General features: G+C 43.8%; 1 protein-coding gene across 3 annotated transcripts in view; it reads left to right on the forward strand.

Annotated features, from left to right (window-relative positions):
• Window positions 1-12,522, forward strand: part of KDM4B (lysine demethylase 4B) — a 374,991-nt gene that overhangs the window by 183,924 nt on the left and 178,545 nt on the right. For 2 of the 3 annotated variants that reach the window (XM_078669809.1, XM_078669808.1), the window contains exon 10: window positions 983-1,155. In XM_078669809.1, coding sequence (XP_078525935.1) covers window positions 983-1,155 — 173 coding nt within the window. Of the gene's footprint in view, window positions 1-982; window positions 1,156-2,148; window positions 3,792-12,522 lie in introns of those variants that run through there. The other variant, XM_078669810.1, reaches the window with a different exon arrangement.

A 12,522-nucleotide genomic window follows, 5' to 3' on the forward strand; every position in this document is an offset into this window, starting at 1 on the left:
GGAGATCCTCCAAATTGATTTTTAAGCAATACAAGGAACTTGTTCCTGAAGTTAAAAGCATCGCTCCTGACAGATTAAAGAAGCATCAAATACTTATCTGGAATCTGCCTTTGGTAGAAAAATTCAGGGCTGCAAGCTAGATTTAGTTTTTCTTGGCATCATTTCATGGATTCCAGACCCTAGGCCGGATGGTAGGGGCAGAGGTAACCATGCAAAATACTTTCATGTGAATATTCCAACTATCCTTTTCCAGTCTATTTGAGGCTTCCCTTAAATGTGGCATCTAATGCTGGCTGGACTAAGAGTGAAGAACTGTCACACTGATTAGCAAGTGCTGATGTCTTACCGGTGAAGATCCTTCATAATAAATAAACAATCCTTCATCTGGATTCCTAAATTTTTTAATTGTTTGAGGCTTCTTTGTGAGATCGGGAATGGGTAGAATGTGGCAGTTTTTGTAGTACAGCTGCAGGCATAGGTAGGTAGAAGCTAGAGAGGAAAATTATTCCAATTGTACTAAGCTTTGTGCAGAGTTATTGTATCAGGTGAGTGCGACTTCTAATACTTGTTGTTTTATGTGGGATAGGACTCTTAATGTTAGGCCTTGCCTGCTTTTTCACGTTTAGTTGTTGCTTAATAGCTCCTGGAAAATTCCAAGAGTAGGTGACAGTGAATTGCAATCCTGGTTTCTCTTTGAAGAGGGCAAGATGGAATTTGCTCCTCTCCGCTGTGGTATAAATTCATCTTTGCCTGTTCCCACTTAAGCCCATTTTGTGGAGTCTCAAACTAAGGAGTGCCAGATGGATACTGGTGGGATTATTCCCATGCACCATTTTCCATCTCATTGTAGTGGAGGTATCAGAGTGTCAGTGCATTTGGTGTCAACATGGTTTATGCTAAGTAACTTATTCTCCTCGGGTGTGGGTCTAATATGTTATGGTAAGGATTCTTTTTACTTAAGATTGTTTCACTCTTAATCTAGGGTGCATCGAAAACGATCCCAGCCTCGAAGACACAAAACGCAGGACCAGAAATCGCTGGGAGAGGCATTGGCCATGGATTCCAGCCTGAGTGAGGAAAAACTACAGGATCTCAAGAGGGAAATCGAGGCAGATGATGACGACGACTGCTGCTTAGACACAGAAATCTTTGAAGGTATCAAAAATAAGGGCTGGGTGGGCAAGGATAGTAGGGGGTGGGGCTAAGGTTTCAGGACTGATACTGCATAGGTTGAGGAGGGCTGTCAAGTGAACGCTCTCTGGTCTCGTGAACTCCAGTGATTACGTGCTAGGCATATTTTTCAGGAGCCAGTTTGCTTAGCTTTTTGCATCGTGGGTCATGAGAAATGCAATATTTGGCAGTTCACTTAAATAGTGCATCCTCACAGGTGGTGGTGGTGGTGGTGACTGCATCAGAAAGGTTATTTGGAAACTATAATTCTTTTATTTGTTTTGACTGATAGATTTTACGGGTATAACCTCCACTTGCCAGGGCCATAGTCACATTGTGGATGAGCGGGAGATAAATGATGCCTGCTGCGATATCATGTAAAGAGATCGAAACAGACTATTTACTGTGTAAGATCTGCTTCTCTCTCACTCAGTTGTGGCTGCTGCTCCAGGAGCCCCACTGTGTAATTGGAGAGCAGGCCGCGTCGTGTCTTTGTAGTCTTCTCTCTTCCGATGCAGTGGATTGTCCTACCTAAAGCTGTCCAGGTGTTCCATTTCACCATAAGTTAGTTTTTAGTAATATTCGCCCATTTTGGTACAAATAAGTCTTGGTCTCCTACTTTGCTTTTACTTTGTTTATTTTAAGAGCTTATTTTTTTAAACTACCATATGTGAACTAAACTATTAAGAAGAAACCAAAATACCCCTTTTAGGTGTGCAACTTGTTGCAAAAATGTTTAAAGTGCACATAGATTTGAAAAATGTATTTTTAAAATAAATGTGACAGTTTAGAATGTTGAGTGAAGGTGAACTGCTTCACATTCCTGACTCCCTCAGCCTGGAAAGGACGTTTTAAACTGTCACAGCGCATAAAAACGGCACGTAGTCCACCTGAAATGTTTCACATCCACATTCCTCTCTCTAACCCTCCAACGAATTACTAACACGTATTAAATTGGATTTATTGGTACTTTTGTAGGAAATTTAAACACGACCGTGGATTACCTCATAACTCCAAGAGGAAACCGGCAGTTGGTATTGGACGGCTATTTATTTCAGCGAGAAAGACAAATTGGACTAAAAGCAATATGGAAGTGTACAGAATATTTCAGGATTGACTGCCGGGGCAGAGCAAACACTGTAGAAGATGAAGTTACTTTAAGAACGCCCCACAATCACAAGCCTGACCCAGCGATGATCGAAAAGAGAAGTAAAGCGTACGACTCGCTGCGTGCAAAGAAAAGCGGGGTGATCACAACTTCAGTATTAAAAGATGCATGTGCAAACATTCCTTATTACTTTACATCAAAACTGCCCAAAAGACCTTGTGAAAAAGCCGTTCTGTTAAGCCAGAAAAGACGCTGTTCACTTGAACCTCCGCCCCAACATTTACTGCCTTTGAGATAATAGACCAGTTGATTTTATTTAATAAAGAACAATCTGCAAGAAAACCTAATTATTTTTTCCGCTGAGTTGAAACTGCGAATATTTTCATTTTAGCCAGAATATCTGACGTTAAGTGCACCCAATGAACTTCACACAGCCTTTTCCAATTATTCAAATTTGCAATTCCAGTTAAAATTATTACCTCTATTTTTTGGTGCTTTAGAAGCCGGTTGCAGGAACAGTATTTGCTGCTAACCTGCTCCAGGAACAAAAATGAAGTTAACAGACCTCGACTCCTTTGAGGTCAAAACCGATAAGATGGATATTGCAAATATGGACAGAAGGGATCACTAACGAAACTGAACTTGATGTTTTTTGTGAAACCATTAAAACGGGTTTTCTTAGAACAGGCCAGCTGAAGGCTGCAGCTGTTTTCCCCCTACTTTTTTAGGACAGGGATATATCAGACAGGCCCACAGCAGAACAAACACTACCTGATGTAAAAACTACAAACACACTATTGAATGCAAGCACAACCGAAGTCACTGAAGACGCAGGAAGGAATAAGATGAAAACCTAATGGCAGCTATTGGAAGTCTGGCATATTTAACATACCAGTTTTCTTAAAAAAACAATTACTCCATTCTCAAATGTGAACTTTTTTTTCTTTTTATATTGAAGAACTTTGTCCGTTAAGGGACCTCTGTCCTAATCTTTGTGAAACTGGATACGAATAAATTGGGTAGCGATCCCACCATATTTCTCTGCAATGTCTACCATTAACTTAAAACAAAAGTCTCGAGTTCTAAAATGTTTAAAAGTTTGAATCTGTGCCCACCCCTTTTTGTAAAAATCCCCTTTGAAGAAAATCATAATGGAAACCATCAGCTGCTCCAAATCCATTCAAAAAGAAATGACAAAAAATCCTATCTTTTTGTAAATGCATGAATTCTCTAAAAAGCCAGGAAAAGCTCAAATTCAACAATCTATTGAGAAACCGGGAACATCCATCACCACTTTTAACGATTGAGGAGCTCACGGCAGAAATAAGCACCTGGCACGAATAAAGCTATAATACAAGTACTGTTGAGCGGTTGCAAAATGAATTTTTTTTAAAAATTGCATTACAGTGTTTAGTGTTGAAATGACTTTAGAATATATTTTTAAACATTTTTGCAATTGTAGTGTTTTTTTAAACCAGTTTGTTAAATAAAAGGTGTGGTACAGAAACAGTCAGTTTGTTGTTTTCGTCATTTTATTTTGCTTTTTTTTTTTTTACACTTCCGAGACCCATTTGTTCTTTCTCCACTTTCTTTTGCTACATTCTCCAATTTCCCTACCATCCTTCCTGATCACTTTCCTCCCCTCGTGTTTTTTTGGTCTGTTAGTCAACTGAGTTTCTATTTTTCTTTCTTTTCTAGATGCATCTCCATAAATTGATCATTTTCACTTATTGCTATACATACACGGCCAAGCTTGGCTTCTCAGTAATTGCTTCCCTTTTGACCAAACTCCTGAATGTATCACTTCTACTGTGTTAAACCTATCCTCTAGACTGAGCTCAGCAGTAACACAAAGCTAAACACTCCAATCTAGTTCTCTTCTGAGCAATCTGAGGAATTCCCTGCATGGGAAAGATGCCTCTAAACTGTGGACTCCTTACAACTTTCTTCCCATCTGGAATTCAATGGTCACTTGTACAACTATAAGACGCCTGCCGTCGCAGTATTGAAACCACTCAAACTGCTTATGGAGAGAAGTCCTGTCCGCCTGCACACTAATCCTTCAACCTTACTGCAGCCGTTGTCACTTACCCACTGAAGTAACATAGTGAGAAGTTCACACTGTAGCTCTCACTTTAGCTAAAACCTGTCTCCTTTATACCTGAGTGGGCTCTGGGACCTGCCCTGTTGCAAGCCCTCTTCCATATCTGCAATGAGTTACTCTGGGTCACATCTTCAGGCATTACATTGCTTCATGCATCTCTGACACTCCGATATGGAGACACGTTACTTGTTGTCTGAACACCTACAAGTATTCTTTCTAAATGCATCGTAGCAAAAAGTTCTGCTGTATTAAACTTTTTGGACCCAATTTTGTGCTGACTTGTCCTTTATGCCGCAAGTCATTACTTACCACCAAGATGGTCTTTTCCTTACTGAGGCTTGTGTGGTAAATACTGCCTCTCTAATTCCCTGCCATATTTTACTGGTCCCATAAATTGTCATGTGCCGCCTCAATTACTTCAACGGAAACTGCCTGCGTAACATTGAGTGCAGCACCATGCTGCTTGTACCAGTTTTCGTTTAAATTCACTGTGTTTTGCCTGACCATCAGCGTTACTATAACCTTGTGCCTGGATGCTTCGCCAGAGTACTCCAATTTACTAGCCAACCGTAAGCCATAGAGCTGCTCCAAGAACCTAGCAGTCATTGGACGAAGTGCACAAAATACCTTCTGTAAGTTCTGCCCACAGTGTATATGCATTTTGAATACTGTCAGACTTCACCCTCCAACCCTGATATTAGTCTTAATACCCCAAAGTGTCCCTCGATTGGCAATAGCGCTGCATAAGAGTATAACTGTATTCTGATGAGATGGACGCTCTTACCCTCTGCCCAATCTGTCTTTTTTTCCCCATTTCTCTGCATGGTGTGAAATGTTGGCTGACCAGAGCCAAGCGCAAACCACAGGAAATTCATGTGGGATAAAGTATCCCCTATTGTACATTTTAAGGATATCGAAAGTCACTGAGTTCTGTGACCGTATGGAGGAGAACAGCCTAAGGCTGATAACATCTTGGGACTCAAATTGACTTCCATTATCCTTCTACTTATGGCAGAAGGTTTTCTATCCGTTGCGGTACAGGGTCATATCCTCATCAATTAGTAGCCTCTTCTACCAGGGCCACAGATACGTAGAATAAACTTTAAGTTGGTCATGTGAAAATTAACCCACAATATGCACAATTGATTGCATAATGCATTTTACGCCATTTAACCTGCAACTCCGAATGTGTGGTAAGATGCAAATCAATACTTGGTTTGCTAGTATTTAATTTGACCCGTTCAGTAGTTAAACGTGGTGGTATAAATGTCCCCGAATCTGCTGTAGAAAAAACAGCCTTTGTGATGTCTACTCAGCACGAAGCAGTGTGGCGTTCTGGTGACAAATGCAATCAGACTTGAGTGAAAATTAGATCTGTTTCAATGCAGTGTTTACACGCTTCAATGTATTACATTAACGTAACCTTGCACACAATTAATCTAAATGAGTATTATGTAGTGTATTGCTGGAACTCTGGCATTCTTTTGTCTGTCGTGATTTTGGTATTTTATTTTGTGGCCTGGGTCTTCCTTGTGCATTTCAGCAGTAGCAGAGCTGTGCTGTATGTTTTTCTCCTTTTACATGTGATCTGACTCCTAGTTTTGAATTTGTTTGCGTAAATTGGCTGACCATTATTCCTCTTCTAAGATTGAGTTAGGGTCATAAACTGGTTTTATGCTTCCACCTCTCCAAGAACTCTTAGGTGAATGTTTTTTAACGATTTATGGTGTCTGTTCGGGTGTTTGTTGAATGGTTTATTACTTGGATGCTCTAATTGTCATTTTGAAAATGGTATTTCCATTTGTTTGGGACAGAGGAAGGTCTGTGGGTGCATCTGTGTCACTGTAGAAAGCCTTTCATTCTGGTCAAGGTTGTGTTCAGGATGGTATTCCTTCTAGTTTATTTTATTACTATTTGAATTTCTATTTTGGTGGAAATTACTTGTTTTCTATCACTTTTGCTTTAGTTGGCTGTAGTTATTAATCATGGGTGTTCTGCATTTATAAAAGGTGGAATATCTCCATGCGCTCGTATTTAAATAATATGTTTGCAGTTACAAAAAACCTCTAATAAAAACGTGAACATACATTTGTTTTTTAAATCCATCTACCAAATCAAAGTAGTATTTCAATCTGAAAATTCAAATGTTTTAAGAGGGGAAAAACGTTGAAATAGAGCCCTGATAAGAAAGCAACATTATCAAGCATTTGCAATGCAATAGGTCTCGCATTTGCAAGAGTTTGAGCTATTGGCATTATAAATAACAATGCCTTTGATTTATGTGTTGTTTTTGAAATGGATAAATAAAAGGCATTGTCATTTACAATGCCAATAGCTTAAACTCTCTCAAATTCAAGACCTATTACGTTCCAAATACGTGCTTTAAAATTAATAAAAGCGTTAGAGAGCGAGTGCTGCCTGCAAGGCTATTTGAGAAAATAGTGCCCAGAGGCTGTACTTTAAGCCTACAGAGCAACAACACATGTAACAAGGGGTGTTGTCATGGGAGGTTACAAAATGAGACCAGGCGGGACTAAGGAGGGATTACTAAGCCGTTTGACCAATGAACAACCTGTGTTTACAGTGGCCAATGAAAAATGTGGGCGGAGCTTCAAGTCCCTGCCTCAAAGCATGCCTCGCAGAGCAGCACATGCGATGCACAGGCTCGACCTAAACAAGCATTGGAAATGCAATAGGTCTCGCATTAGAAAAGTTGTAGTTATTGGTCTTGTAAATGACATATTTTATTTATTTGTTGGTTTTTAAAATTGCTAAATTGATGGCTTTGTCATTTACAATGCCAATAGTTATAACTTTCGCGAATGTGACACCTATAGCATTTGGAATGCAACATGTTTTGTATTTACGTGACTTAGATGGCAGCTCTGGTCGTTAGGCCACATCTCTAGAGAGCAGGAGAGTGCAGCAGGGGAGAGAAGCACAGCAATGCAATAGGTCTCGCATTAGGAAAGTTTGAGCTATTGGTATTGTAAAGGACACATTTTTTATTTATGTGCTTGTTTTGAAAATAGCGAAATTAATAGCTTTGTTATTTACAATGCCAATAGTTTTATCTTTCGCAAATGTGACACCTATTGTAACACAATATGTGTTGTGAGGGTGAGGGGTTGAGGGGTTGAGGGTGAGTGAGGGTGAGGGGTTGAGGGTGAGTGAGGGTGAGGGGTTGAGGGTGAGTGAGGGTGAGGGGTTGAGGGTGAGTGAGGGTGAGGGGTTGAGGGTGAGTGAGGGTGAGGGGTTGAGGGTGAGTGAGGGTGAGGGGTTGAGTGAGGGTGAGGGGTTGAGGGTGAGTGAGGGTGAGGGGTTGAGGGTGAGTGAAGGTGAGGGGTTGAGGGTGAGTGAGGGTGAGGGGTTGAGGGTGAGGGTGAGGGGGTGAGGGTGAGGGTGAGGGTGAGTGAGGGTGAGTGAGGGTGAGTGAGGGAGGGTGAGGGTGAGGGGTTGAGGGTGAGTGAGGGTGAGGGGTTGAGGGTGAGTGAGGGTGAGGGGTTGAGGGTGAGTGAAGGTGAGGGGTTGAGGGTGAGTGAGGGTGAGGGGTTGAGGGTGAGGGTGAGGGTGAGTGAGGGTGAGGGTGGGTGAGGGTGAGTGAGGGTGGGTGAGGGTGAGTGAGGGTGAGGGTGAGTGAGGGTGAGGTTGAGTGAGGGTGAGGGTGAGGGGTTGAGGGTGAGGGGTTGAGGGTGAGTGGGGTTGAGGGTGAGTGAGGGTGAGGGTGAGTGGGGGCGAGGGTGAGGGTGAGGGCGAGGGTGAGGGTGAGTGGGGGCGAGGGTGAGGGGTTGAGGGTGAGGGGTTGAGGGTTGAGGGTGAGGGGTTGAGGAGTGAGGGTGAGGGTGAGTGAGGGTGAGGGGTTGAGGGTGAGGGGTTGAGGAGTGAGGGTGAGGGGGAGGGTGAGGGGGAGGGTGAGTGAGGGTGAGGGGTTGAGGGTGAGGGGTTGAGGGTGAGGGGTTGAGGGTGAGGGAGGGTGAGGGGTTGAGGGTGAGAGGGGTTGAGGGTGAGTGAGGTTGAGGGTGAGGGGCTGAGGGGTTGAGGGTGGGTGAGGGGTTGAGGGTGGGTGAGGGTGAGGTGTTGAGGGTGGGTGAGGGGTTGAGGGTGAGTGAGGGTGAGGGGTTGAGGGTGAGTGAGGGTGAGGGGTTGAGGGTGAGTGAGGGTGAGGGGTTGAGGGTGAGTGAGGGTGAGGGGTTGAGTGAGGGTGAGGGGTTGAGGGTGAGTGAGGGTGAGGGGTTGAGGGTGAGTGAAGGTGAGGGGTTGAGGGTGAGTGAGGGTGAGGGGGTGAGGGGGTGAGGGTGAGGGTGAGGGTGAGGGTGAGGGTGGGTGAGGGTGAGTGAGGGTGAGGGAGGGTGAGGGGTTGAGGGTGAGGGAGGGTGAGGGGTTGAGGGTGAGTGAGGGGTTGAGGGTGAGTGAAGGTGAGGGGTTGAGGGTGAGTGAGGGTGAGGGTGGGTGAGGGTGAGTGAGGGTGAGTGAGGGTGAATGAGGGTGAGTGAGGGTGAGGTTGAGTGAGGGTGAGGGTGAGGGGTTGAGGGTGAGGGGTTGAGGGTGAGTGGGGTTGAGGGTGAGTGAGGGTGAGGGTGAGTGGGGGCGAGGGTGAGGGTGAGGGCGAGGGTGAGGGTGAGTGGGGGCGAGGGTGAGGGGTTGAGGTTGAGGGTGAGGGGTTGAGGAGTGAGGGTGAGGGTGAGTGAGGGTGAGGGGTTGAGGGTGAGGGGGTGAGGGGGAGGGTGAGTGAGGGTGAGGGGTTGAGGGTGAGGGGTTGAGGGTGAGGGGTTGAGGGTGAGAGGGGTTGAGGGTGAGGGGTTGAGGGTGAGGGAGGGTGAGGGGTTGAGGGTGAGAGGGGTTGAGGGTGAGTGAGGTTGAGGGTGAGGGGCTGAGGGGTTGAGGGTGGGTGAGGGTGAGGTGTTGAGGGTGGGTGAGGGGTTGAGGGTGAGTGAGGGTGAGGGGTTGAGGTTGAGTGAGGGTGAGGGGGTTGAGGTTGAGGTTGAGTGAGGGTGAGGGGTTGAGGGTGAGTGAGGGGTTGAGGGTGAGAGTGAGTGTGAGGGAGGGGGTGAGGGTGAGGGTGAGGGGGTGAGGGTGAGGGGTTGAGGGTGAGGGGGTGAGTGAGGGGTTGAGGGTGAGGGTGTGAGGTTGAGGGTGAGGGTGTGAGGGTGAGGGGTTGAGATGGGTTCCAAAGGCGAGGCCTATTGGCTATGCCAGTGCTTGTTTTATTATTACAGTTTTCTGTTTTATTTTTTGCAGTATTTGAATCACGAGTTAATTTCCCTGCAACTGTCTGACACGAACCTCGAACAATTATATGAGCTATGTGCATGTTGTACTATTTTGGAAATCTTGAAAAACTCAAATAACAGATTCAAACAAAAAAATCACTACATCGTTACGTGCTTCATGTGCAGATTTTGAACCCCACATCCTACTGCCTTGAGTCTATTGCGCGCGCTGTTCCAAGCTGTGCACGTCAGCCTCCTGAGACATTTGTGTACCAATGCGTGCCGTCATGGTTGTGTGACGTTTTCTCCGTGCATGCTGGGAATGTCACACACGCTCAGTATAATGTGCTTGAGTAGAGTGCGCTAAATATAGACAACCTTTCACTGCTCACACAGTTTATTATTGCAACAGAAGCTTATATGCAGGAACGCATTGAGGCAACTTTCAAGACTTAACTAGCTTGGAGGTGTGTTTCCTCTGCTTGTTTCATTGTGAAAATTATTTGACTTGTTAAAGTATGGCTTCAAATAAGTTATTTAATCATTAACCCAGTCCATTTCTCCAGATTCCTGGTAAACCACAGGTCAAATGGCAACTGTGATTTAGAGCATATGAGAACTGTATTATCGCAAATGATGGAAAAGATATCTCACCTGAAAGAAAAACAAGAAAGGAAACAAGACGGAGGGCATTGCTGTGGGGAGGAGAAATGCACACGGCGGGCAGGGGAGGGGGCGGAGAGGGGAGAGCGGCATGAGGGTGTGAAGCAGCCGGGGCCTTTGAAGTGAAGCTAAGCTTCACTTCAAAGGTGTGGGAGGAGTGCGGCTGAGGGAACAGACGGCGATTTGGTGATGTGCACGCGCATTTTAGGTCAATGCGCTTGCGCATTGACCTAAAAGCCACGGGCACAGCACCAAATCGCCACAGTTAGGTAAACTTTGTTTAAAGCCCTATAGTCTCGCTTCTCTCAATGCGCATGCGCATTGATAGGTCACGAGACCTAAAAAATGGACCCTCCCCATTTCAGCATCTGTCAGGCTTCACTATTCCTTTAAGTGCATATGGGAGTCCAACAAGTTGTTTTTGAATACTGTTCCCAAACTTTTCCTCCAACACTGTTAACCTTGTGTACGCCTCCTGATGACAAGCTGTTGATGTAACGCCAGAGCTTGCTATTATCTTTGCCTTTGATTATGGAAAACACTGTCAACCAGTTCTGATCGGTCCGTTTCCTTTTCAAATCCCAAATGTTCTTTTTGTACTTAGCTCGCAAAACAGCAATGGGGGCCCCCCCTGGCGGGTAGATACCTTTCTTGTTTGCTCTCACTGCCTTGTTAAGCGCCTGCTTAGCCAGCTTAAGACTGTACTTAGCCAGCTTAAGACTGAACAGAAGCCACTCATGAGGGTTGGGCCAACAACACCTCCGACTTAGTTTCAACTGTCAGACCAAAATGAGTCTATCCTCCAAAAGATTTGTTGGGTTTCTTCGGGTGAAATCAACACAATAAGAATTACAATGTGAAAGAGTGCAATTTAATTAAAATAATTTTCACAATACAGTACTTTATTGCTCTTCTTTTTCTTTCATAAATGAGACTATATATGAATTTAACCGAAGATGTCTTCGAAGTACGTCTCAAAGTAAGCCTTTGAAGAAAGTCTCAAATTAAGCCAACATGTGTTTCACTCTTTAAAAGCATGCAAGCTTAGGGCTTTTTCAAGGCTGTATTTCAAGATCTATAAGTAAAATGCTTCAATTGTATGTGGGATTCTCTGACCACTAATGAATTAGCTCCTAAATAAGAATTCGATTTCTAGTAGAGTTTTATCTGGAAAAGTCACGTCAGCCTGTTCTGTGTTGTACTTATGGTTCCTTTGAGTTCTCTAAAAAACAGTGGAAGGTTCGTTCCACAACTTTCAGTCAGAGAAGTAGGGTTATGACGACAGCTGACAGTGCAATTATTTATTTGTTAAAATCAGCAATGGCTTTAGGAAGGTGAGCCTGACAAGATGCCCAGTTATGATGAACAAATGTTTATGGCTCATCAGTGCATAAATATCAATGCTCATTCAGCTTTCTAACTGACATAGCCACATGAAAAACCAACGACCTTCCAGGAAAGATGTTGGAGACCTCCTTTATGATGGGTTCAAACAGGGGTGCCAGCAACTTGGAAAGAACAATGGTCAGTTGCCTGAGGAGATGGTTTCTGGGAGAACTGTAACCCAGGTTTAGCAAGGTAAAGAAGGTAAGGTAACACATTTTGTTTACTAAAATGTTTTCTAGTCCACCTACCTGCTTCCAAACCCCATGCAGAGTCTCTGCCATTGGATGGCTTTGGATGATTTGGTGGAATGATATTCAGAATTGGTACCATAACGCTTGCTGCCCGCCTTGCTGAATAGACTAGTTTGCCAGGAACCAAAGGCAGACTATCGAAAGAGATAGTGGATTGTGTGAATTAGTGTGCTCATAACTGGCGAATTTCATTGGTCTGTGCATTTAATCTACAACTATAATTCCATTTTGGACTGTTTTTTTAGGAATAAATAGATGACTATAACAATATTTATTTGCTAGCTCCTGTGGTGAATGGTCACTTCAGGAAAGCTAAAAAATTGAGCTTTTCTGAGGAAGCAGAAGAGCTTTACTAGAAGAGCCTATACTTCACATGCTGTCTGCTCGATTTGCTGGATCCCGTATACTTCACCACAAGTCGTAGTTTGAGGTTTACTGCTCCAGCCATGCAGATATATATATATATATATATATATATATATATATATATATATATATATATATCAAATTCTGTAATTAGTTTGACATCAAAGCACATTTAACATAAAATATGGCATTTGACCATTTTCTTATACTTTGTGTCCCCCCTCATTTGTTTACAGTTCTGTAATTTTCATTGATTGGTTGCAT

This window comes from Lissotriton helveticus, chromosome 12 (genome assembly GCF_964261635.1).
Source record: "Lissotriton helveticus chromosome 12, aLisHel1.1, whole genome shotgun sequence".
NCBI classification, from domain to species: domain Eukaryota; kingdom Metazoa; phylum Chordata; class Amphibia; order Caudata; family Salamandridae; genus Lissotriton; species Lissotriton helveticus.